Raw genomic sequence first — 21,901 nt, forward strand, 5'->3', positions numbered from 1 at the left:
AATCAAGTGTGTTCCCAGGGAGGGGACTGGGCCCAAAACATGTCAGCAATGCAGGTCAAATGTCTACAGAGTACCACCGTGCTGGGACTGCCAGTACCCCTACCGCTACCCCCCTCCCCCCCGAAATTCAGTGAGACTGGCCAGACTTTTGACACACAAGAGACACACACGTCTTTTCATCCGTACTCATTTAGTCCATGAAGAGTTTATTAAAGGTGATAAAAGGAAAAGAAAAAAAAAAAAAAACCTTGAGCCACATCCTGTTATTTCATCACTTAAAACCTACAGTATTTACATTATAAATACGTTCACTACATACAGCCACTCCTACACCTACGTACTGACTCACACTGTAGGGGGCGCCGGATTACGAAGGAGGGGTGTCATCAGTCCATCTTCACCATGGCTACAAGGGGGGGGGGGGGGGGGGCAGCCGGCGAGCCCCTCGCCCGACCCTGTTTGCACGGTCGCTCGTTTCCCGGGACGAGCGGGCCCCGGTCCTCGTTTCCAGGATCGGCGACGGACGCTGAGCGCCCCCTGTCTGCGGGGCTGAATCATCGCGCCCGGCGCTGCGGAGACGGAGCGATGTTCGAGCTGCGGCGGCGGCGACCACCACCCGCGCACGACGGCCCGAAGCACGAGGAGCGTGAGACCCCGAAGCGCTTCTGCGGCCGCTGACCCCCTCCGCCCCCCCACCCGATCCCCCTCCCCCTACCTAAATCCATGCAGTGCAGTAACACAGTGGGCCTGAAGGGGGCAGCGTCTCCCCATTTCGTAGCTGAGCTTCGCTTAGCATCAGTCCCCACCTGCATTCCATGCTTCCCTGTAGAATGGGTCCGACCCCCCCCACACCGTTCTCCAGCCAATGGGAGTCCTCCTCCTCAATACCACATGCTGCAAAGCGCAACCAGTAAGGACGACGGGGAGGAGGGGAGAGGGGGCGGAGATTCCCGTAGGGAGGCGGGGTTTTTTATTATTTCTGTTCCTTTTCGTCCGGTGGTGGTGGCGGTGGTGGTGGGGGGGGGGGGGGCGTGGTCTGAACCCGAGGCATCCCCCCCGCCGCACTAGCTGCTCTCCTGCAGGTCGCGCTGGGACAGCGAGGGGGGGGGGAGGAGGAGGAGGCCCGGGGGGCCGCAGATGGGCGTGGCCAGTCCCACGCTTTCCCCGCCCCCCATGGCCGCCTTCCTGGAGCAGCCCATGCAGATGTAGTCCTCGTTCTCCGCCATCTCGCAGGTCACGCCCACGCACACCTGGTGGAACCACTCCTCGCACCCGCCGTCGCACTGCACCCAGTCCACCTGTACGGCACAGACACACGGGGCGTGAGTGTGTGTGTGTGTGTGTGTGTGTGTGTGTGTGTAAGCATGTGTGTACGTACTGTACATATGTACTTATGCGAACATGTACTTTGCATGTGTATGTACTGTAAATATGCAATTATGTATGTGAGCGTGTACTATGTGTAGATGCCCTGTACTGTACATATGTATGTGCATACATACTGTATATATGCACTTACATAGGCATATGTTGTGTTTGTATGCATGTATGTATGCATACTTGTACGTAGTATGCATCTATCATGCTTACACACTTATTTTTGGCATCTTATTAATCACAGTGTTAACACGCTCGCATGTAAAGTTATTTTCCTGTAGTGTCTTTTTCAGCACACGGACCGGGCGTCTGGAGCGCTGTAAGACGCGTTAATAAAACACATCGCCCAATCGGTGATGTATCCTCACGTGCGTTTCCCTCGGATAACCAGCACCACATTCGTGCCCCGAAACTCCGCAATGTTCCGCGCTCGCTGGAGGCGATTTGGAGGGGGGCGGGGGGGGGCCGAGAGTTGCTGATTAACCGCCGCTCTCATTACAATAAGTAAACGCTCCTTTCGCTCCATTAATGCGTCATCGGACACCCCGGTCAGGGTGTTCCAGTACTCTCATTATCTGCCGAAAACCCGACACCTTCGCATCGGCCGTTTCACAAGAGCGAATCCTTCGGGCCCCGGCAAAAAAAAAATAAAACATACAAAATGAAAACCTCGATTTCTGCGTCCTCAAGCTGAACGGATTTGCCGACTTACCTCAACGGCGCGGTAGCGACACGGCGCACGTTAGTGACACGTTAGCACGTTAGCGTGTTAGCACGTTAGCGGTCGGGCCTCACCTTGTCCTTGCAGGGCCGCTGGCAGTTCTTGGCGGCGCAGACGGCGTTCTCGTCGTTGGAGTCCTCGGCGCCCGACCAGTCGTACTTGGAGGGGATGTCCAGCACCTTCTTCTCGCGCTTGCGCTCCAGGCTCTCCTTGGCGGCCTCGGCCTTGGCGGCGGCCTTCTCCTTGCGCTTCTTCTCCTTCTCCTCCTTGGCCAGGCGCTTGGCCAGCTGCTTGAGCTCGCGCGACTTCTCGGGGCTCAGCTTCAGCTTCTTCTTCTTGGGCTTGCCCTCGCCCTTCCGGAGCTCCTTGGACTTGGGCCTCCCGCCGCCGCCGACGCCGCCGTCCCCGCCGACGCCGACTCCGCCCCCGCCCGCCGCCAGCAGCAGCTGCTCCGCCTTCTCCAGCTTCCTCTTCCGCCTCTTCTCCGAGTCCTTGGGCTTCAGCTTCAGCGGCTTCTCCAGGAGACCCTCCTCAGGCTGGGGGGGGCGTAAGGGGGGGGTGGGGTGGTTTCAGATTCCAGCTTACTTCTAACTTCATAAAAGAACCATTACGACCCTACAGTTCTATATTTTAAAATCTGCTTAATTCAAATACACTTTGAACTCAAAATGTGAAAAATACATACACAAAAGTAAATATATAAATAAAATAAATATCTGAACCAGACCTGGGTCAAATACATATTTGTTTTGGATTCAAATACTCTTCTGTGCTCTATTGATCTTGCCTGGTGTAATTGACTTGTATGCCAATACGACCAGAAGGTGGGGTTTGCACTTCTTGAGAATATTTCATGGGTTCCAATACACCAGACAAGATCAGCAAAGCGTGGAAAAGTATCTGAATCCAAAACAAGTACGTATTTGACCCAGGTCTGGTCTGAACAAACAAAGCAGGACAGTGTTCCAGGACAGTCCTGTGTGTTAATGCAGGTTTGTATTTAACTCGACAGAAGGTAATGTAATGTTCCTGAGCCCTGCCTTTCCAACAGCACACCACAGGTCAGATATTATTTTAGCGGGAAAACGGGAGACTGTTTGGCACGCCCTTATTGGGAGTCCACATAAATCACCTCCCGGTAAGGGGGCGTGTCTGGGAGATGAAAAGTCCTTAAAGGAACACAAACTTCAAACGGGAAAAGGGGGACCTCGTGGGAGAGGGGGGGGGGTAAGGGAAGGCGGCGGTGGGGGGGGGGGGCCTCACCTCCATCACCTGCAGGAAGCGCTCCTCGGACGGCGGGTGGGTGGCCTGCAGGATCCTCCAGATGTGCTGCGTCTCGTCCAGGGAGACCTCCAGCAGGTCGCCCACCATCATCAGCTCCTCCAGCTGGGCCTTGGCCGAGGGGGACAGCTCCAGCACCGGCGGCTCCAGGCTCCGCGGGACCAGCGGCGTCTTCCGGGGCTGCTTCCGGGGGGTCCCCGAGTCTGGGGGGGGCAGGAGAGGGGGAGGGGTTAACCTTGCGCATGACAGGGGGTGGGAGCTCAACACTGGGCTGCCCTGCACCAGGTTTAAAGGGTCAATTCCACTCTGAGGATGATGATTTGTATTTAAAAAACCTCGCAGAGCTTTGTGTCAAATTAGCGAATTCAATTTGATTCACTGAATTCACCGACTCAGAATTAAGTCGACACTGACCCAGGCGCAAAGCCGTCGAACTACGAGGCGCCTCTTAAGGAGGGCCGCGTGTTGATCGCATCATCAGCGTGGGACGGCAGACACAGAGGGGCAGGGGGAGGGGGGGGGGCGACTCACTCTGGGCGCAGGACTTGGAGGCGGAGGAGTAGGCGTGTTCCGCACAGAAAGAGGGCGTGGCCGGCCACATGTGGCTCACCACCTCCTCGGACTTGACGGGGATTTCCTCGTCGCAGAACAGGTAGGGCTTCACCCCGCTCGAGTCCTGAGACAGACAGAGGGACAGACAGACAGACCGACAGACAATCAGACAGACAGACAATTTTTTTTAATTTTAATGACACAAATAATTATTTCCATAGGGACAGGGCTCTACAGTACTCCTGCACAAGGAGAATTTGATAATGAAATTTCATGCATACTACCTTATTTAAGAGCACACCAACTAATTGGGATATATTAGTGTGCTCCTAGACTTTTCAACTTAGGACAGTTGAGGTTGGAATGAAAACCAGCGCACACAGTGGTCCCCCAGGACCGAGTGTGAGAACCACTGACTTAGGAGCACATGCTAAAACATTAGCTTCGGACCCTGACAGACTAGCGCTGGTGGTCACAGGCCTCAGTGCTCCTCCGTACCTTCATGTCGTAGCCGTACGTCTCCCGGATGTCTTCATCCGAGTCCGTCTCCTCGTCGTCGTAGTCCACAGATTGCCGCGGCGACGTGGCCCTGCTGAAGCCGGCCTGCTGGAAGGTCTGAATGTGGCCCTGCGTGACGCGCGCACACACACACACACACACACGCACACGCACACACACAGACAAACTCCTCAAAATCCTGCTCTTTCAACAAACCTTACACCACAACACAGCAGGGGCTTTAAATTCTGTTAGACATACAGGCTAACCTTAAATGTTTTTAGACGCAGAGTACCCACTCTCTCACTCTCTCACTCTCTCACTCTCTCACTCTCTCACTCTCTCACTCTCTCACTCTCTCACTCTCTCACTCTCTCACTCACTCACTCACTCACTCACTCACTCACTCGTGTTCAGAAGGCTGACGATTCTCCACAAGGAGGAGGCATTAGCGCTGCTTCGCACCAATAACTCCTCGCTGCCGTTAGCCTAGCGGCGTTAGCGTCGGCTCCCCGGGGGGGGGCTCACCTGCAGGTCGGGGTTGGCGGCGGCCTTCTGCAGCTCGGCGTGGATGATCTTCTCCGTCTTCTCGCGGGCGGCCTGCTCCACCATGCGCTGGCTGAGCACCGACAGCTTGGCCAGGGCCGAGGAGAGCTCGTCCGTGGCCAGCGCCTGCCGCGCCCGGTCCTGCCAGCCCATGGCGCGCTCCGTCAGGCACTGCAGCGCCTCGCCCTCGGGCAGCCGCACCGGGAGCTTCTGCAGGGACACCAGGAGCGACAGGATGGTCTCCAGCCGCGGGCGGCGCGAGCGCTGGCACAGCGGGCACAGGAACTTGGACTCCTTGCTCTGCCAGGGCGCCGGGCCCTTCTTCTGGGAGCCGGCCTTGGGGAGCGGCACGCAGGCGCTGTGGAACCAGTCCTTGCACAGCTCGCACTGCAGCATCAGTCCGCTGGCCGTCTTGCGGCACAGGCAGAACTTGACCTCCTCGATGCGGTCGGCCATGGCCATCTTGGCCAGGTTGGCCGCCCGCAGCGAGTGGATGGCCTCCACCTCCTTCAGCTCCTTGGCCTTGAACGCCGCCACCTGGTGGAGACGGGGGGGGGAGCACGAGCGCAAGGTCAGAGCTAAATTAAAAGGACAGGGACGAGTGTGCGTCGCAGAGCTGAGGAAAAAGGGGAGGAGCGCAATTGTGACATCACAGAGCAGACAGAAAGGGGAGGGGGCGTGAGCGCGAGCGCAGAGCGGAACAGAAGCGGAGGTGGCCCAGCTGTGACATCACAGACCCGAAGAAAAGGAGAGGGGGAGAAAAACTGTGACATCACAGAGCTGAAGAAAAGGGGAGGAGGAACAGCAGTCTCTGTACAACACAGGAACTTATCAGCCACTCATTATCAGTGCTTGGGGCAATTCCATTTCAATTCAGCCAGTTAACTAGGAGCTTAAACTTGCGCACCATCACTTGAAAGAACCAGCCCACACAGGGAGTAATCCAACGAGGAAACCTGTGAAACTTCAAAGCAGCGTATAACCGGCGGGTCAACCAAGTGTCAACTGATGACCGCACAGAACAAAACGTGCTACCTCTCCTGTGTCACACCGTGTGAGCAGCGGGCATGCAGGGGGGCGGGGACAGAGCAAGGTGACCTCTCACACTGTCAGAGGGGCGCCTGTGAGGGGGGGCGGGGCTGCGGTACAGCGGCGGAAATTTAAGGAAAACGCAAATGAGAAGCTTGGCTTTTCAAAAGGCTTGGATGTCCTCTCCCTACAACCTGAATACAGCAGCAATAAAGGGACTAACTAGTGCAGTCATGCAATACACTGCAGTCATATCTCACTCACTCAGAGGACACAAGACCAGCGAGTTTAATGACTCAAAGACCAAAGGGGAGGGAGAAAACAGTAATACACACAAATGCAGAACTGCAGCACTCTTAGAGGCCTTCTCTGGCAGTAGTTCAAAAGAGCTGCATTCTTAGTTTATCAGGGATGCACCCTGTTTGAGGAGGCTCTCTCACCACGGCGGCCGGGTCGCGGATCTCCTCCATCCCCTCCTCCAGGTCGCTCAGGCCCTCCAGGTCCAGCCCCCGCTCCTTCTCCAGCAGCTCCTTGGCCCGCTTGCGCTTGCTCTTGCTGTTGCCGTACACCCCGATGTCCTGACGAGGGCTCAGAACCTGAAACGCACACACACACACACACATACACACACACACACACACACACACACACACACACACACATACACGCAGACACACACACACGCACAGACACACACACTCCATCAGCATTTAAACATCCAAACTCCACCCTTACCCCCCCTCCCACCTCCCCTGTCCTGCCCTGGCCCGAGGCATCACGGTTGGGAAGGGGGGGCGCTCCTCACCTGCAGCAGGGTGTAGGTGGAGTTCTTCTTGAGGAAGGTGCGCGCCGTCCTCTCCCTCCAGGAGCGGGCGGAGGCCACCTGGGACTCCACCTGGGGCAGGGGGTCCAGCCGCACGGGGATGGAGCGCCCCCGGGCCAGCAGGCTCTCCAGCTGCTCCAGGTAGGCGTAGTTACTGCCGTTCTGCGGGAGGAGGAGGAGAGGGAGGACACGTGAGAGACGCAGCACCACCCGCCCACCAGGGGGCGACAACACAACAGAGCCGGGCTGGGGACACTGCAGATTGCGGGGTCAAATCCTTGGACCTTTGAGGAGAGCATTTCAATAGTATGCCATTTTAATAAATACTATAAAAATACCGAACCCCCAAAAAGTAGCTTTGTGAGCCAGCTTGGTTTGCGGATGATGCCAAAGCAAGTAAACCAACAAATAAAAAACCAGCGACTTGACGTGCAAATGTACACGCTCCCCTACAGTTGACTTTCTCTTAAATCTTAACTTTGAAAGCTCTAATCAGGACCCACAGGCTGTGATAGCAGCTTAGGTTCAGAAGCCCAACACTGCTACTGAACAGGTACAAGTGCTCGCTGGGGGCGGGGACGGGGGCGGGGGCGGGGACGGGGGCGGGGCCTACCTGGATGGCCTCCACCTTGGCCGTCCACTCCTTGGCCTTCTGCAGGGCCTCTCGGAGCGCCAGCACGTTGGGCAGGTACGCCGGGATGTTCTTGGCCTCCGTCACGATGCTCTCCAGCGTGGCCATGCTGTGCCGCGGCCTGGGGCGGGGGGGAGAGAGGACCGCTCGGCGCCGTTAGCCGCTAGCAGAATTAGCACCGCTAGCCATGACGCGACGCCAAATAAACGTGTGTACACATGCCTGGTGTGTACTCCGTTTTAATGACTGTTGAGCACACTGTGCACCAGGAAATTATTGAGGACTACCAAATATTTCAAAGAAAGTTTCACCTATGCTTTCACCAGTACTCAGAAAACAATTAATTGGTTGAGAACTCTCAGGGCAGGTTTCCAGATGAAAGGCATTGTGGGTAAGGGGGGGGCGGGGCTCACCTGGCCTGCAGGCAGGTGCGGGCCTTGTCCTCCCAGCGCTCGGAGACGGTGAGCACCTCCTGCAGCTCGGCCATGGCCTTCTCCACGGCGTGGTGCGGCGCCAGGCCCACGCCCGAGTCGATGAGCCGCTTCATCAGCTCCAGGGTGACGCGGTGCGGCTCGCCCAGCGTCAGGCGCACCTCGTCCAGCCAGCGCGCCTGCTGCAGCTCCTGCTTCAGCCGGGGCAGCTCGGGCAGCTCCACGTCCAGCCCGCCGCCCAGGTCCAGCAGCGCCTGCAGCTTGCAGGAGTCCGGCGTCTCGTCCGCCAGCGCCGCCTGCGCCCGCTCGTGGAAGTCCTCCACGTTCTCCAGCAGCTCCTGGGGGGGGAAAACCACATTACCACCCAGACCGACCAGCCATTCTGCTACCTGCAATGTCTTAACTGTTATACCCATACTACTACACTAACTGTACTTAGCCAAGAACAAACCATTCAGACCAGCCATTCTGCTACCTGCAATGTCTTAACTGTTATACCCATACTACTACACTAACTGTACTTAGCCAAGAACAAACCATTCAGACCAGCCATTCTGCTACCTGCAATGACTTAACTGTTATACCCATACTAGTACACTAACTGTACTTAGCCAAGAACAAACCATTCAGACCAGCCATTCTGCTACCTGTAATGTCTTAACTGTTATACCCATACTAGTACACTAACTGTACTTAGCCAAGAACAAACCATTCAGACCAGCCATTCTGTGACCTGCAATGTCTTAACTGTTATACCCATACTAGTACACTAACTGTACTTAGCCAAGAACAAACCATTCAGACCAGCCATTCTACTACCTGCAATGTCTTAACTGTAATACCCATACTACTACACTAACTGTACTTAGCCAAGAACAAACCATTCAGACCAGCCATTCTGCTACCTGCAATGTCTTAACTGTAATACCCATACTACTACACTAACTGTACTTAGCCTATGCTTACCGTGTGAACTTAATGTGTTCATGGCTATGCACAACTGTCACATAATGAGTATGGTACCTCATCGGACCTGTGTTTTTTGACCTTCGGCATGCACTTATTGGACAAAAGCGTCAAAAGCCAAATGAATGTAATGTCATGTAATGTGCTTTGGCTTTTATAAATTAATATACCTATTACACCCAACTGCAGTGCAAGACCTGTTATAACGTCATGGTTGGCTAAGGGTCCATAACTAAACGTTGACAAAATCCAATAGTTACCCACGTACAGACATACAAAATATTACATGAAGAATGTAAGTATCGAGACCATATTAGTGTTAGCTGTCCTTCAAACAGGGGAGGATGTGGCAGGCCACAACAAGACAGAAAGGAACACTCCGGAAGGCGGTGTGGCGGGTTTGGCGCTCTCACTTTGACTTGTCGCGCCTGGCTGATCACGCAGGGCAGGCGGAACAGCTGCTCCACGAAGGCCTTGAGCTCCTCCACCGTCAGCTTGCTGCGCGTGCGACTGCTCTCCGGCCGCTGCCTGCCTCGGAGCGGGGACAGAGCGCCGCGCATCAGGACACAGAGTGTGTGTGTGTGTGTGTGTACGTGTGTGTGTGTGTGTGTGTGTGTGTGTGTGTGAGTGTATACTGTATGAGAGTGTATGTGTGTACTGTGTGTGTGTGTACTGTACGTGTGTGTGTGTACTGTACGTGTGTGTGTGTGTGTGTGTGAGAGAGTGTGTGTGTGTGTGTGTGTGTGTGTGAGAGAGTGTGTGTGTGTGTGTGTGTGTACTGTGTGTGTGTGTGTGTGTGTGAGTGTGTGTGTGTGAGAGAGAGTGTGTGTGTGTGTGTGTGAGACAGAGTGTGTGTGTGTGTGTGTGTGTATGTATGCGTGTACTGTACGTGTGTGTGTGTATGTGTGCGTGTACTGTACGTGTGTGTGTGTGTGTGTGTGTGTGTGTGTACTGTATGAGTGTGTGTGTGTATATGTGTGTGTACTGTACGTGTGTGTGTGTGTGTGTGTGTGTGTGTACTGTACGTGTGTGTGTGTGTGTGTGTGTGCGTGTGTGTACTGTGTGCGGCTGACCTGTGTCTCTGCTTGTGGCTGAGGAGTAGCTGTGCCACAGAGGAGCAGGTCTCGGCCTCCTTCACCATCTCCTTCAGGTGTCTGAACAGGTTGTTCTCGGGGTACTTCCTGTCCTCCGCGTCCTCCAGCATCACCTTCAGCTCGATCAGATCTGCAGCACAGGCGTGCGTAAGAGTCACAGTCCCTGCGTTTCCCCGGGTACAGTCATAGTGCCCCAGTCATAGTTCCCAGGGTTACAGTCATAGTGTCCAGTCACAGTTCCCCGGGTTACAGTCACAGTGCCCGGTCACAGTTCCCAGGGTTACAGTCATAGTACTCCAGTCACAGTTCCCAGGGTTACAGTCATAGTACTCCAGTCACAGTTGCCAGGGTTACAGTCATAGTGCCCGGTCACAAAGGGAATAATATAAATCAAAATAAAACTGTAGGGATAAAACAATAATCCCCCCGTCCCACACCTTTCTTGTTCTTGTGGTCGGCAGCCAGGGCCTCGGAGACCCTCTTGGCCCAGGTGTCGTAGGACTGGGCGCGGGACTTGACCCCGTGCAGCATGGAGGGGAACTCCTCCAGGGCGTACCGGTACCTGAGAGAGAGGAGCGGGGAGAGAGAGAGAGAGAGGGAGAGAGAGAGAGAGAGGGCCTTTAAGATTGCGTCGGACACTGCCCCCAGCGAGCCCCGCCCCCAGTTGGCCCCGCCCCCGTAGCTCCGCCTCTGACCCACCCACCCATGTATGTACATAGCGACTTTACCCTTCACTCGCTTTGTACGCACAACAGGAGATCCGAGACTGGTCAGACAGACAGGTCTCTCTGAAGTGATGTCAGACAGGTCTCTCTGACTTTGAGACAGGTCTCTCTGACGTTGAGACGGGTCTCTCTGACGTTGAGACAGGTCTCTCAGTGGGGCGCGTCTCCCCGGCCGCTCTCACCTGACGCACTTGTTGGCGAGGGGACAGTCGCAGAGGTCGGCGGCGTGGTGCAGGCAGACCAGCCGCTCGGGGCTGCAGGAGCAGGTGAGCGCCGACAGGAAGCAGGTGGTCTTGCACTTCTGGCACTGCCGCTCGTCGTCCGGCACCAGCTCGAACACCTCCTGCTCCGAGGCCAGCACCCCCTGCAGGCCGAGCGAGGGACAATCAGCAAAACAGCTCCAACGTGAGCGCCCAAAACCTATATGCCAAACAGCACCGCATCTTTGGGGACCCCCCCCATCCCTCACCATCTGCAGCACGGCCTGCCGCAGCCGGGCCTCCTCCTCCGTCACCTCGCCCATCTCGCGGAAGACGGCGGCCGCCAGCTCCACGTCCAGGCACTCGGGGTCGGCGGCCATCTTGCAGAGCAGCTCCTCGTGGGAGAAGACGCAGTAGCGGTGGAGGCGGCGGTAGTGGGCCACGCACTGGCGCCCCAGCGGAAGCTGCGGGGAAGGGGGGGGGAGGGACGCAGAGGGGGAGGAGTCAGGGGAGCCGGGCGGAGGAGTCAGAGGAGCCAGGGGAGGAGTCAGAGAAGCCAGGGGGAGGAGCCAAAGGAGCCCCAAAGTTACCTTTCACAACAGCCAAGCTCTACTGCAGCCTATCACACTTACTTTATTTGACTACCTGTTTCGAACACATCTCGTGACTCATATTGGGCAGTCCGCAATCCATGCAAAAACGCTCTCGCGCTTTCCAGGAAAGACGGCCGACCAGGGCTGACCGGTTTTGGGATCTCACGCCAATTTCTGCTCAATTACTGGATTGACACCAATCATTTACGTCATCTGACGTTACTGATAACATCTGTGCACTGGAGTTTAACATTGAGACACTAGAGGATGGAATGGAGATGAACAGAATACGCTGTAGGCTAATTTTGGGTTCGCGGCCCCATGGTGGACATACCCAGTCGGCAGTGCAGAAATTAACCGCCTCGGCGAAGTTGTAGCCCTGGTTGAACCCGCTGTGATAGGCCCGGGGGAAGGTCACCACGAACTCTCCCGCGCACTGATTGGTCCGGAACACCTGTGGGCGGACAGGGGTTGGTGAGCCGGGGTTTGGGGGCGGGACTGGCGGGGGTGGGGGGGAGGTAGGGGGGTGAGGGAGGCGGGGACGGAGACGCACCGGGACGCCGTGCTCCATCAGGACGTTGGGGTTCATGATGGTGACCAGCTGGTGCAGCAGGTCGGGCTGGGAGTCGAAGAGCTCGGGGGCCAGCTTCTTCATCACCGCCTCCAGCTGCTCGGCCGCGTGCGCCGGAACCCCGTACCACGTCTTCGGCTCGCCCCTACGAGGGGGGGGGGGGGGGCGGGGGGGGGGCGTTTAGCCAACATTTCACCCCAGAAATTCCACTCAAGTGCCCAACAGTGGCCATCATTTTTAAGGGACATCTGGACAACAGAAAGACCGACGGCAGACGTACGGACAGACAGACGGACGGACGGACGGACGGAGGGATGGAGGGGGGGGGGGGCGGGGCCTCACCAGTGCAGGAAGTTGATGGAGTAGCTCCAGTGGTCCTCGATGTGCCAGCAGAAGGAGGAGAAGCACATGCCCACGTAGAGCCAGGGCACCTTCATGCCCGAGATGTCCGCGTTGATGTGCGTCAGCACAGACTGCTCCAGCACCGGCAAGTTGTTCAGGTTCCAGCCGGAGTTAGCGTACTCCTGAGAGAGAGAGAGAGAGAGAGAGAGAGAGAGGGAGGGGAGAAAGAGAGAGGGAGAGGGGGGGAGAGGGGACAGAGGGAGAGGGAGAGAGAGAGAGAAAGGGGGGGAGAGATGACTAGCTGACTCATGACTTCATGTCATCTGTCCATTTAAATTTGCTGGGTATGAACACAAGAGCTTATCATCCACAGCAGTGATTCCCAGCCCTGTTCCTGGAGATGTCCAGTCCTGTAGGTTTTCAGTTCAGCCCTAATGCGACACACCTGACTCTACTAACTAGCTCACTGCCAACCCCTAGCTGTTGACTGAGGTGTGCCGTGTTAGGTTTGGAGTGAAGACCTACAGGACGGTGGGCTGGTCTGTGGAGCGCGCACGCCCCGCCCCTCACCTCCTCCTCGGACAGCAGCCTCCTCTTCCCGTCCCGGACGGGGAAGCCGCTCCCCACGTCCTTGGAGCTGATGTCGGCGCCGTACTCCACGATCACGTCCTCCTCGATGCTGCTCACCAGCCTCCAGAACTCCTTCTCCACCAGCTCCGTGGGCACCATCTGAGAGAGAGGGAGGGAGCGAGGGAGAGAGGGAGGGACAGGGGGAAGGAAGAGGAACGGATAGAGTCAAAATAAGAATGTGAGTGGGAGGGAGGAGACAGAGAGTAAGACAGAGGAGGGGAAGGAGTGAGAACACATTTTTCACAGAGACAGTGGAAAAGGAATAAGAGAGACGGTTTATTAGTAAGCAGCAGCGGCTCTGCTCGCAGGCCGAGCAGGAAGTGGACACGTACGTGCACGGGCATGTTGAAGTAGTCCGACTTGAAGTGGTCGGCCATCTCCCCAAAGCTCTGGAGGGAGTACTCCCGCACGGCCTGCTCGAACCCGAAGGCCTCCCGCGGCTTGCTGCACTCCTGAGGGGGGGAACGAAAGCGAAACGCGCCAGACGGTCACGCTCGGTCTTCACTAACGCGCCAGACACACGCTCGTACCCTCAGACCCCGCTCCCCCCCGCCCCCCGCAGATGAGACCAGGACGCTAACGCTACAATGCACCTGCTAAGTGACTGTAATGCAATGTAGCTCGCGAAGGACAGGGAAAACCCTGGAGAGACAGGGACAGAGGGACAGACGGGGAGCCTCCGTACCTCCGCCACGCATTTGGGGCAGCGCCAGTCGCCCTTGGGCACCTCCTGCAGGGGCGGGATGAGGCAGAAGGTGTGGTAGCTGTCGTCGCAGCCGTCGCACAGGAGCAGGCGGTCCTCCTCGTCGCCCCGGCCGCACGCCAGGCACATGTACAGGTCAATCTGAGAGAGGGAGCAGGGAACCAGATCATCTACACGCTCGTGCACACGGCTAAGGTCCAAACATGTCACCAGATAATCTGCACCCACTCATGCACACACCGTAGATCCAAACATGTCACCAGATAATGTACACACACATACACACAGCGTAGATCCAAATATATAACCAGATAGATAGTCTACACACTCATACACACAGCATAGATCCAAACATACAGCCAGATGATCTACACTCATACACACAGCGTAAAGCCAAAGATACGACCAGATAAAGCATAAACACTCACAAAGAGCAGAGACTTAAATCACCAAACCAGATAAACAAAACATAACTACTTTTACACAAAGAAATATACACACTCCAACAAGCAGGCTAGCAACACCCATTCACTTTGGTCGCCGATTCACAACGAACAAATCACCTAAACAGGCTGCACAATACGCACCCGTCACATCCGCACACAATCACACGGACGCCTACACGCGCTCTCAGACACACTCACAAAGTTCACTTCCAGGGTCTCCTTGCGCTGGCGCATCTTGATGGCGAAGGCCTGCGCCTTGAGGTGCCGCTGCTTCCTGTTGAAGCCGTCGTCTGCGCGAGAGGAGGAAGAGGAGAGAAGAGTGAGCGGCCTCTTCGCCGAGGCGAAGGAGCCAGACAGGTCATCTTCCTTCATCGTTTCTCAAAAAAGAATAACTAATCGTTTCAGGAAATGAGGAAAATGGAAGGCATTCAATAAGTTTTAAAAGTTTCTCGAAAGTGCTCTGTTTGAAATGTTCTCTTGTAATTTTTCCCCTTTCAATAAACATTTGACAAGCAAACCTAAAACATAGATATATGTAAATATGAGCCCATTCTAAGAGCAAAGAAAACTCTGGAAAGTTTTTGGCTGGATTTTATAGTAATTATAAGCCAACCCTGTGTGCTTGTTTTGTGCCAAACACCCCAAAGGTTCACTGTCAAATATGTGCTGTTTCTTTCAAAAAAAGAAGAGGGAAAAAAGTCAAATATTTCTCCCAGACTAAATCTGCTAATGTAATAACTGACAGTCAGTATGAAAATAAGGAGCGAGAGAACGCTAGTTCCACGTTTCCAGCAGTAACACCAGTGTGCTCGTGTGCGGGCGACGGTGTTGCGGTTCTCTCTGGGCCGTGTTTGGGTTTGGGTTTTCCGAGCGGGACCCGTACCGGCCGGGACGATCTCCAGGCCCACCATCTTGGGACTGCTGCCGAAAATGCGCAGGCTCTTCAGCTCCTTGCCGTCCTGCTGGGGGGAGGGAGAGGGTAGGGGAGAGGGGTCAGGGGGCTGAGAAATGACCGCCGGCTCGCAGACCTATGCCGCCCCCTGGTGACCGAACTGCAGATGGCTCGGGTCCACGTGCGCGTATTTAAAAGCACTGATGATGAACCGAGGATTGCAGGTTCAAGTCCGCAGTATTAATCATGAGGAGATCACACTGTTAACTATTTCAAGCATTAGTCACGGTAACTTCTAGAAGAGAATCACTCCAAAGATGGACATCACAAATACGGAGATGCACATCATAGGATTCCAATGAGGCACAAACTACACAAGCAGACTACTGACTATGTTCATACAAATCCTCTTTGGACGCAATACTGAACCTGGGACTACAGCGTGAAAATAAACTTCCTGTACCGTAATACAACACCGGAAACTGTGTTACCAACCGGGACATTCTGTGGTTATGAAGCGGAGAGGACAGAAGGAACTCGGCAGTGGAGTATCTGGTGAGCCTGTATGGTCTTTCAGTCACTGTAGCCCCGCCACGCCCCGCCCAGCCATGCCCCGCCCCCCACGGCGCCTACCTCGGCGGATTTGAGGCGTCGGGACCGCCTCTCGGGAATGGTGAGGTCCTTGCCCTGCCCCCTGTCACACGGGCTGTCCCGACCGTCCCCCCTCTCCTCCATCTCCTCTTCCTCTCGGCCCCTCTCCAGGCCCTCGTCCGGCTCGTCCCCGTCGGGCCCCTCGTCGTACAGCTTGTGGATGCCCTGCGCAGGGAACGGGGGAGCCCCAAAAACAAGGCCTCGGGGTTACAGAGGGACGAGTCTCTACCCCGGGACACCGACCTCCCACGCCTGTGATTGACGCGCCTTAAAACTGACTCTTGACGGAACAAGGAAGTTCCACTCGCCAAACACACCTTTCCTCGATTCCTCCATGGTCCCAGAGCCACTTGGCTTATGGTCGGGGAACGGCAGTTACCACATCTGGGAGAAGCGCACCTGGAACCGCCAGCTTAGACACTGGGCAGAATCCACGAGGGCAGTTCACAGCAGCGTGAAGTGTTTTAAACACACCTACTGTCCCTATTCAGCCACTCGCCTGCGTCTCACAGACTACGTGCGCGTCGCTACCTTCACCTCTGTGCCGCCTTCAGCCGAGTTGATTCGATTGGCTACAGAGGAAATACCTGATGCGTCCCGAAGAGCGGGTGGATTTCCGGCTGCGAGCAGCACAGCTGCCACAAGGCTTGCGGCTTACAGGGAGGCGTGTGCCTGAGACGCAAGGCTGCTCGCTGGGAAAGGAACGCGGCGCAGATCAGAGCTAGCAGGGGCCAAGGGACCCAGCGGAGCACGGGTAAGCTGCTCGACTCGCGCGGGGCGGTCAGCGCCGGCGAACTTAAACCCGCGGACGCGCCAGCTTCGCCCGCTTACCGCGGTGGGCCGGCGCCGGATCAAACAACGCGCGCCGTTGTCAGGCATTCCACAGGTGTGTGGGACGGAATAACGGGCAGGGCCTCTGGTTCGTAGGGGGCGCACCGCTCGTCACCGCTGCTCGCCAATGGGCGGACAGCAGAGAAAAACTAAAACCTGACCCGCGGGCGTGCCGATCTTAGCGCTCATCCTGACACTGCGGCCTGTTCTTCAATCTTATTCAGAACGGGAAGGTGCAGCAGCCATTACACAGACCCACCAGCGAGTGTTTTCCAGTAAGTGGAATTCACATCTGTCCATTTCAAATGAGAAATGAGAAATGAGAAAAGGTGGAAGGCGTTTGGTGGCTCTATAATTTCAGACATTTTTCCAGAGTTTTTTTCCTTTTTCCTTTTGAGAAATCCAGCCTGACGGAAACAACATTTATGAATGTTTACCCCTCATAATTACAGATCACCGATTCTTCTGCTCATAAAGCCAGCATCAGTTACATGTGGGTGGGACCATATGTCTTCAGAGCAGTTGGCGAGGCCAGTACTTGTCTGTTTGTTAACATGTGCGTGTGCATGCGCGTGTTTGTGTGCGCGGGTGATTGTTTGCGTGTGTGTGTATTTGTTTGTTTGGGTGCATGTGTGTTTGCGTGTGTACGTCCGTGTACGTGTACGTGTGTGTGTGTGTGTGTGTGTGTGTGTGAGTCTGTGTGTGTTTATCTGTGTGTGTGAGGCAGAGGCAGAGGGACTCACGGTGAGCGAGGCCCCGCTCTGGAACAGCTCGTAGGGGTAGAGGATCCTCTCGAAGTGCGTGCGCAGCAGCGAGCCCGTGTTCTTCCCGCCGGGGAAGCCCATCCTGGACGCCACCTTGGACCAGCGCTTCTCCTTACACACCATCACGAAGCCCCCCTCCGCCGACACAGTCTGCGCACAGGTTCCCACCGTCAGGTCACACACGTCTCAGAAAGCGCAGGCCGAACAGACCCAGAGACCAGCTAGCCCCAGAGCACGGTCCCCACAAAACACGCACAGTCTGGAGAAGCGCTTTCATTGTGCCAGTTACATCCTGAACAGACATTCTCATCAGAGCGTCATACACAATGACATACGTAATCAGACAGGATCAACTGCAGTTTCAACGCTGAAATAGTCTCCATCTTGTGCCTTGTGTATCTCCACGGGACAGAAGCTAAATGGAGATTCTCTGTGTTTTCGGAGTTTCCTACCTTGCTGAGGACATACAGGTCCAAGAGCTTCCTCTCCACGTGAGGGAGCCGCAGCCGGGACCCCTGGAGCTCCCAGAACTTGGCGATCTGGTCCAGGAAGTTGAGCTTGACGCGGGTCAGGGCCTAGGAGAAGGGGTTCCATAAGAGGGGGGGGGAATATTAGGACGATTCCAAGAGCCCCGACTGACAGGGGTCCTCAAAAAATATTAGAACATAGGATTTTCTGGGGTGGTGGGGCCCAATGTGAGATCTTTTCATAGGGCCCAAAATCCTTGGTGGGGCCCCCTGGCCTACAAGCACAGCATTCAGCCTTGAGACAGGGATTTTTTTTGTCCAACCCCGTGCTCTGTAGCGCCAGGTTTTTCCTCTGCGTTGCACCACATTCCCTCCCCTGCGTCCGTTCGTAGGGGACACTGTGCCGGAGGATGCTCCTGACAGATGCGCGACAGGGCCTGCAGTCTGCGCATCTTAGGGTCTAAAGTCCACTGCGCATTCCGCAATGTGACAGCGCGACCGTGCAGCAAACGTCAAGCCCGAGCCGCCGCTTAAAAGTTAAACCACCCAGCGGTAGTGTATGTCAAGAGTAAGACGCCAGTAAAAGTCACAACCACGCAAACGCAACCAGGTAATGAATATTCAGAATGAGATGCAGCAAAGTCACAAACCTGCAATGTACCTGGGTGCAAAATGAGAAAAAACGCCCCAAAGTGTTACATGTCACACACACACACACACACGTGTATTTACCTCCAGCTCATTCAGCCTCTGGACCCGGGGAGTGAAGCGGAAGTTCCGCACATCGCAGGCAAACGGAGGCTGCCAGTCCTGTTAAATAAGGTCACAAGTGCAAGTAAACTCATTTGAGCGCACAATTAAGCATGCCACACAGTGATAATAAAGGACCAAGCTTCTCTGCAACCATTAGACTGCTCCCTTTACAATCCACTTCTCTAAAATGATGCGTTTCCCCAAATATTTTACGATGACACTTTAACTTTTTTTTGTTTGTTAACAGATTATGCAAAACATGTAGAAATTCAAACCAACATTGTGCAATTGGCTCTGAATGGCCAGTGCACTAAACCAACGTTTTCACAGCCGCTGGGAAACAGTATCTTAAATCAAAGAGAGAGCCGATACACTCAGCTCAAAGTTCACGAAATATTTACAAGATTATTACAGTGAAGGTAAGCAGACGTGTTTAAGCCTCAAGGCCGTAAAAGGGTGCACGGCCAGTGCAGATGATGAGCTGTCGGGGAGTGTCCCAGACTGCCTAAGGTCGTACACCTGTCGGCTAGAACAGAGCAGATGTGGTACAAACGTGCAACTACGTCCTCCGCGGATAACAACTTTCAATTGAGATGTATTAGTGAAAATGACGGGTGGCTAACCTTCGACGTAATTAGATCAAATCGGCAATCTGCAAAGGGGTTAGGCCCAATTTTGCACGCCTCAATTACCGGAGGAATTAACTATGATATCATTTGTGTCCATTCTCTGCTGCTACTTCCCGGAGCTCCGTCGGCTGTGTGACCTCTCAGTCGCCTGGAAGATCTCGGGCCTTACGATATTAACGTATGAACAATGTAAATAAGTCATTAAAAGCCATCAACTGCCTTGACACTACCCTTCTACAGATTTCATATATGTTTATATTTTCTTCTGTTAATTAATTTATACTGACCTACGGAAAAGCAACACCATCATATGAGCGATCAAAACATTAAACATCAATTACAGCATTTGTGTGGAGGCGAGAAACTAGGGCAATGACATCTTACAGTCAAAAGTAGGGGAAACAGGCCAGCGTTTAATTTTGACTTCATTGATGAATAAAGCGCAGGTTAAACGTTATTGCAATACTAAGACCCTCCGATTGTTTATTTTATGCAAGAAAGGTGACAACTTTTTGCATTAAATTTAAAAGGTAACGCGTCTGGTTGTATACGACCTGATTAGGGCCTCTATTGCACGTTAAGTGCAAGATATTTTGGTCATGTTAGCTCGGGCAACAGATTCTTGAAGCATATGGTAACAAAACTGAGCAAAACCTGGCTTCTTTATATTTTACCTCCTCGGTTGAAATACGTCGATTTATACCTGCTTCAACTGATTTTCGCAAATAGGCCGAAGAGACAACAGAAAATAATAAAAACAAGACAAAGCAATGACAGTGCACAGTATAAAATGGAAGCTTTTTGTCCAAGATATTCCAAAAGAAACAGTTGAGTTACCTCAGGGGGGCGAATTTTGCAGATACCAGTTTTTTCGGCAATGGGTCGGATCTTGTTTATAAATCCTAATGGATCCGAAAAATCTTCCCAACTTGGTTCAAAAACGGGACACTCCGGAGGAGGAACGAATTCGGCGTACACCGACATGATAATGTGTCACAACGGTTCAAGGTTCTTCCAAATTAAATGTTATTTTAAAAAATGTAAAATGGTGTAATCTTAACCAACACTGGCCCGCGACGTGCATAATTAGTCTAAAAAAAGTACCAAAACAGTCGTTTGGCGAATTATTCAATTTCTTCCATAATTGCTGATGGCACTAGTTGACTAGCTGCAGAAATATTTACAAACCAAAACCGTCCATTTCTAATGCGTCGTTTCCTTTAAAAGTATGCGCTTTCCACGCATGTCCATTCATACATCCCGGTGGGTGGTGAATATTCCTTTATTTTTTCCAAACGCTGACGAGTGGATGTGTACAATATGTTGTTAAAGAAAAAAAACTTGTACAAATGGAGTTCATTCCATGGTTAGTCGCTCGCTACATCACAAGGAAACTGCGGCCCTACCCGGAGTCCTCCCCCACCACTCCCTGCGCAGTAGAGGTTGGGGACTACCTGGAGCGCAGAAGGAGATCCATCAAAAGCAATTTCATATCCCCTTTCATGGAAATATGGTACCAGGGCGACAGAACCAAATCCAAGGTTCAAAAAGGAAAAAATATATATCTTTCAATGTTTAGATTTCACGCAATCGAGTGTAAATTTCACTGTACAGAAAATGTTCACATGATTTATGGTGCACTTTTGTAATCCATCAGTGACCTGGGTGCGTCGCGACAGTCCATTATTTTATCGTTTGAATCCTGTTTGTTTTGTTGTAAAGACATAGGGTGAAGCAAACAAGCTAATAATTCGTAATAATCCACTTCAAAGCTTGCCGGACGACACATTTCATCCGATTCTTCTTTGAAACAGTTGACGGATCAAGCAACCAGCCTGACGATTTCCCATTCATAAAAATATAAAGTTAAAAAAAATACTTCCCGCACAGTCAGTCAAAGTAAGATGTCTCGGACATGATGATAATACTTGCATCGAGAGACAATTTAAAAATAGCTAGCTCCTATCTGGCTAGTTTGTTAGCCATTAAAATACCAAGTAGCTCGCTAGTTGCTGGAGTACTGCCAGTGCCACACTGCCGCTGTCGAACAACTTCGCAAGGTGGCTAGCTACCTTGTTAGAACGCAGAAAAAAGCCCGAATAAACAAAGCCCTCAATTCAAACAACATGATCGATCGATATTTATCACCTAATATGCGAATATTCAATCATTTATAAAAACAATTCTGTGCATATCTTTTTTTTGAAATATGTATTTCCACCTTCCTTTCTCACTGTTGTCGTATCACCACCTTTGTAACAACAAAGTATCCATCCACCATCACAACCGTTAGGGTCCTAGGGAAATATTATTACTATCTACTTTTTATCGTAACTTTTATTGCGCAGTTGATTTATCGCAATACAATGCAACGCATGAGTTTATGCAATTCGATTTCTACGATAACCTTACATAAGTTCTGTCGAAATTAACAGTGCGGATGGATATGTAAGTATAAATCCGTGGGATAAAATGCAAAGGTCAAAGGTATAACTTCCGGATTCTGGGTTCCGGATATTCTGGGATTGCTTTGTGTGATACTACTGAGCTGTCTGCTTCAGTGTGTGATACACACGTCTGTTTGTGTCCTCCATAATACAATTCGAACGATCCTATTTTAACGGGAATATGTCGGTAGGCATTATTTTCTTTAAAAATAGACCCGAGGGGAATTTCCCGCGAGCCCTGGAAAATTAACAAGCGAATGTTATTCGACTGGAATGGCAGACCGGATTTAGTCGTCCACGTCGCGTCT

At 53.4% G+C, this 21,901-nt stretch overlaps 1 protein-coding gene across 2 annotated transcripts; it reads right to left on the reverse strand.

Annotated features, from left to right (window-relative positions):
• Positions 1-178: 178 nt before the first annotated feature.
• kdm5a (lysine (K)-specific demethylase 5A) lies at positions 179-21,561 on the reverse strand. Of its 2 annotated transcripts, none has more exons than XM_035402264.1 (28): positions 19,984-21,561; positions 18,497-18,574; positions 17,750-17,872; positions 17,277-17,447; positions 15,685-15,867; positions 15,043-15,118; positions 14,358-14,449; positions 13,696-13,854; positions 13,343-13,462; positions 12,951-13,109; positions 12,381-12,562; positions 12,021-12,183; positions 11,802-11,921; positions 11,144-11,338; positions 10,857-11,038; positions 10,387-10,511; positions 9,929-10,079; positions 9,269-9,383; positions 7,872-8,227; positions 7,441-7,579; positions 6,810-6,989; positions 6,445-6,600; positions 4,958-5,512; positions 4,430-4,558; positions 3,911-4,055; positions 3,362-3,582; positions 2,173-2,634; positions 179-1,298 (listed from the first exon to the last, which is right to left on the reverse strand). In XM_035402264.1, the coding sequence occupies exons 1-28, from the start codon at positions 20,128-20,130 to the stop codon at positions 1,065-1,067; spliced, it is 5,118 nt and encodes a 1,705-aa protein (XP_035258155.1). In that variant the 5' UTR covers positions 20,131-21,561; the 3' UTR covers positions 179-1,064. The 2 variants fall into 2 exon arrangements, with proteins under 2 accessions (XP_035258155.1, XP_035258154.1); XM_035402263.1 differs by having other exon boundaries at positions 15,043-15,121.
• Positions 21,562-21,901: the final 340 nt, after the last annotated feature.

The sequence above is a fragment of the Anguilla anguilla genome, chromosome 19 (assembly GCF_013347855.1).
Source record: "Anguilla anguilla isolate fAngAng1 chromosome 19, fAngAng1.pri, whole genome shotgun sequence".
In the NCBI taxonomy this organism is placed as follows: domain Eukaryota; kingdom Metazoa; phylum Chordata; class Actinopteri; order Anguilliformes; family Anguillidae; genus Anguilla; species Anguilla anguilla.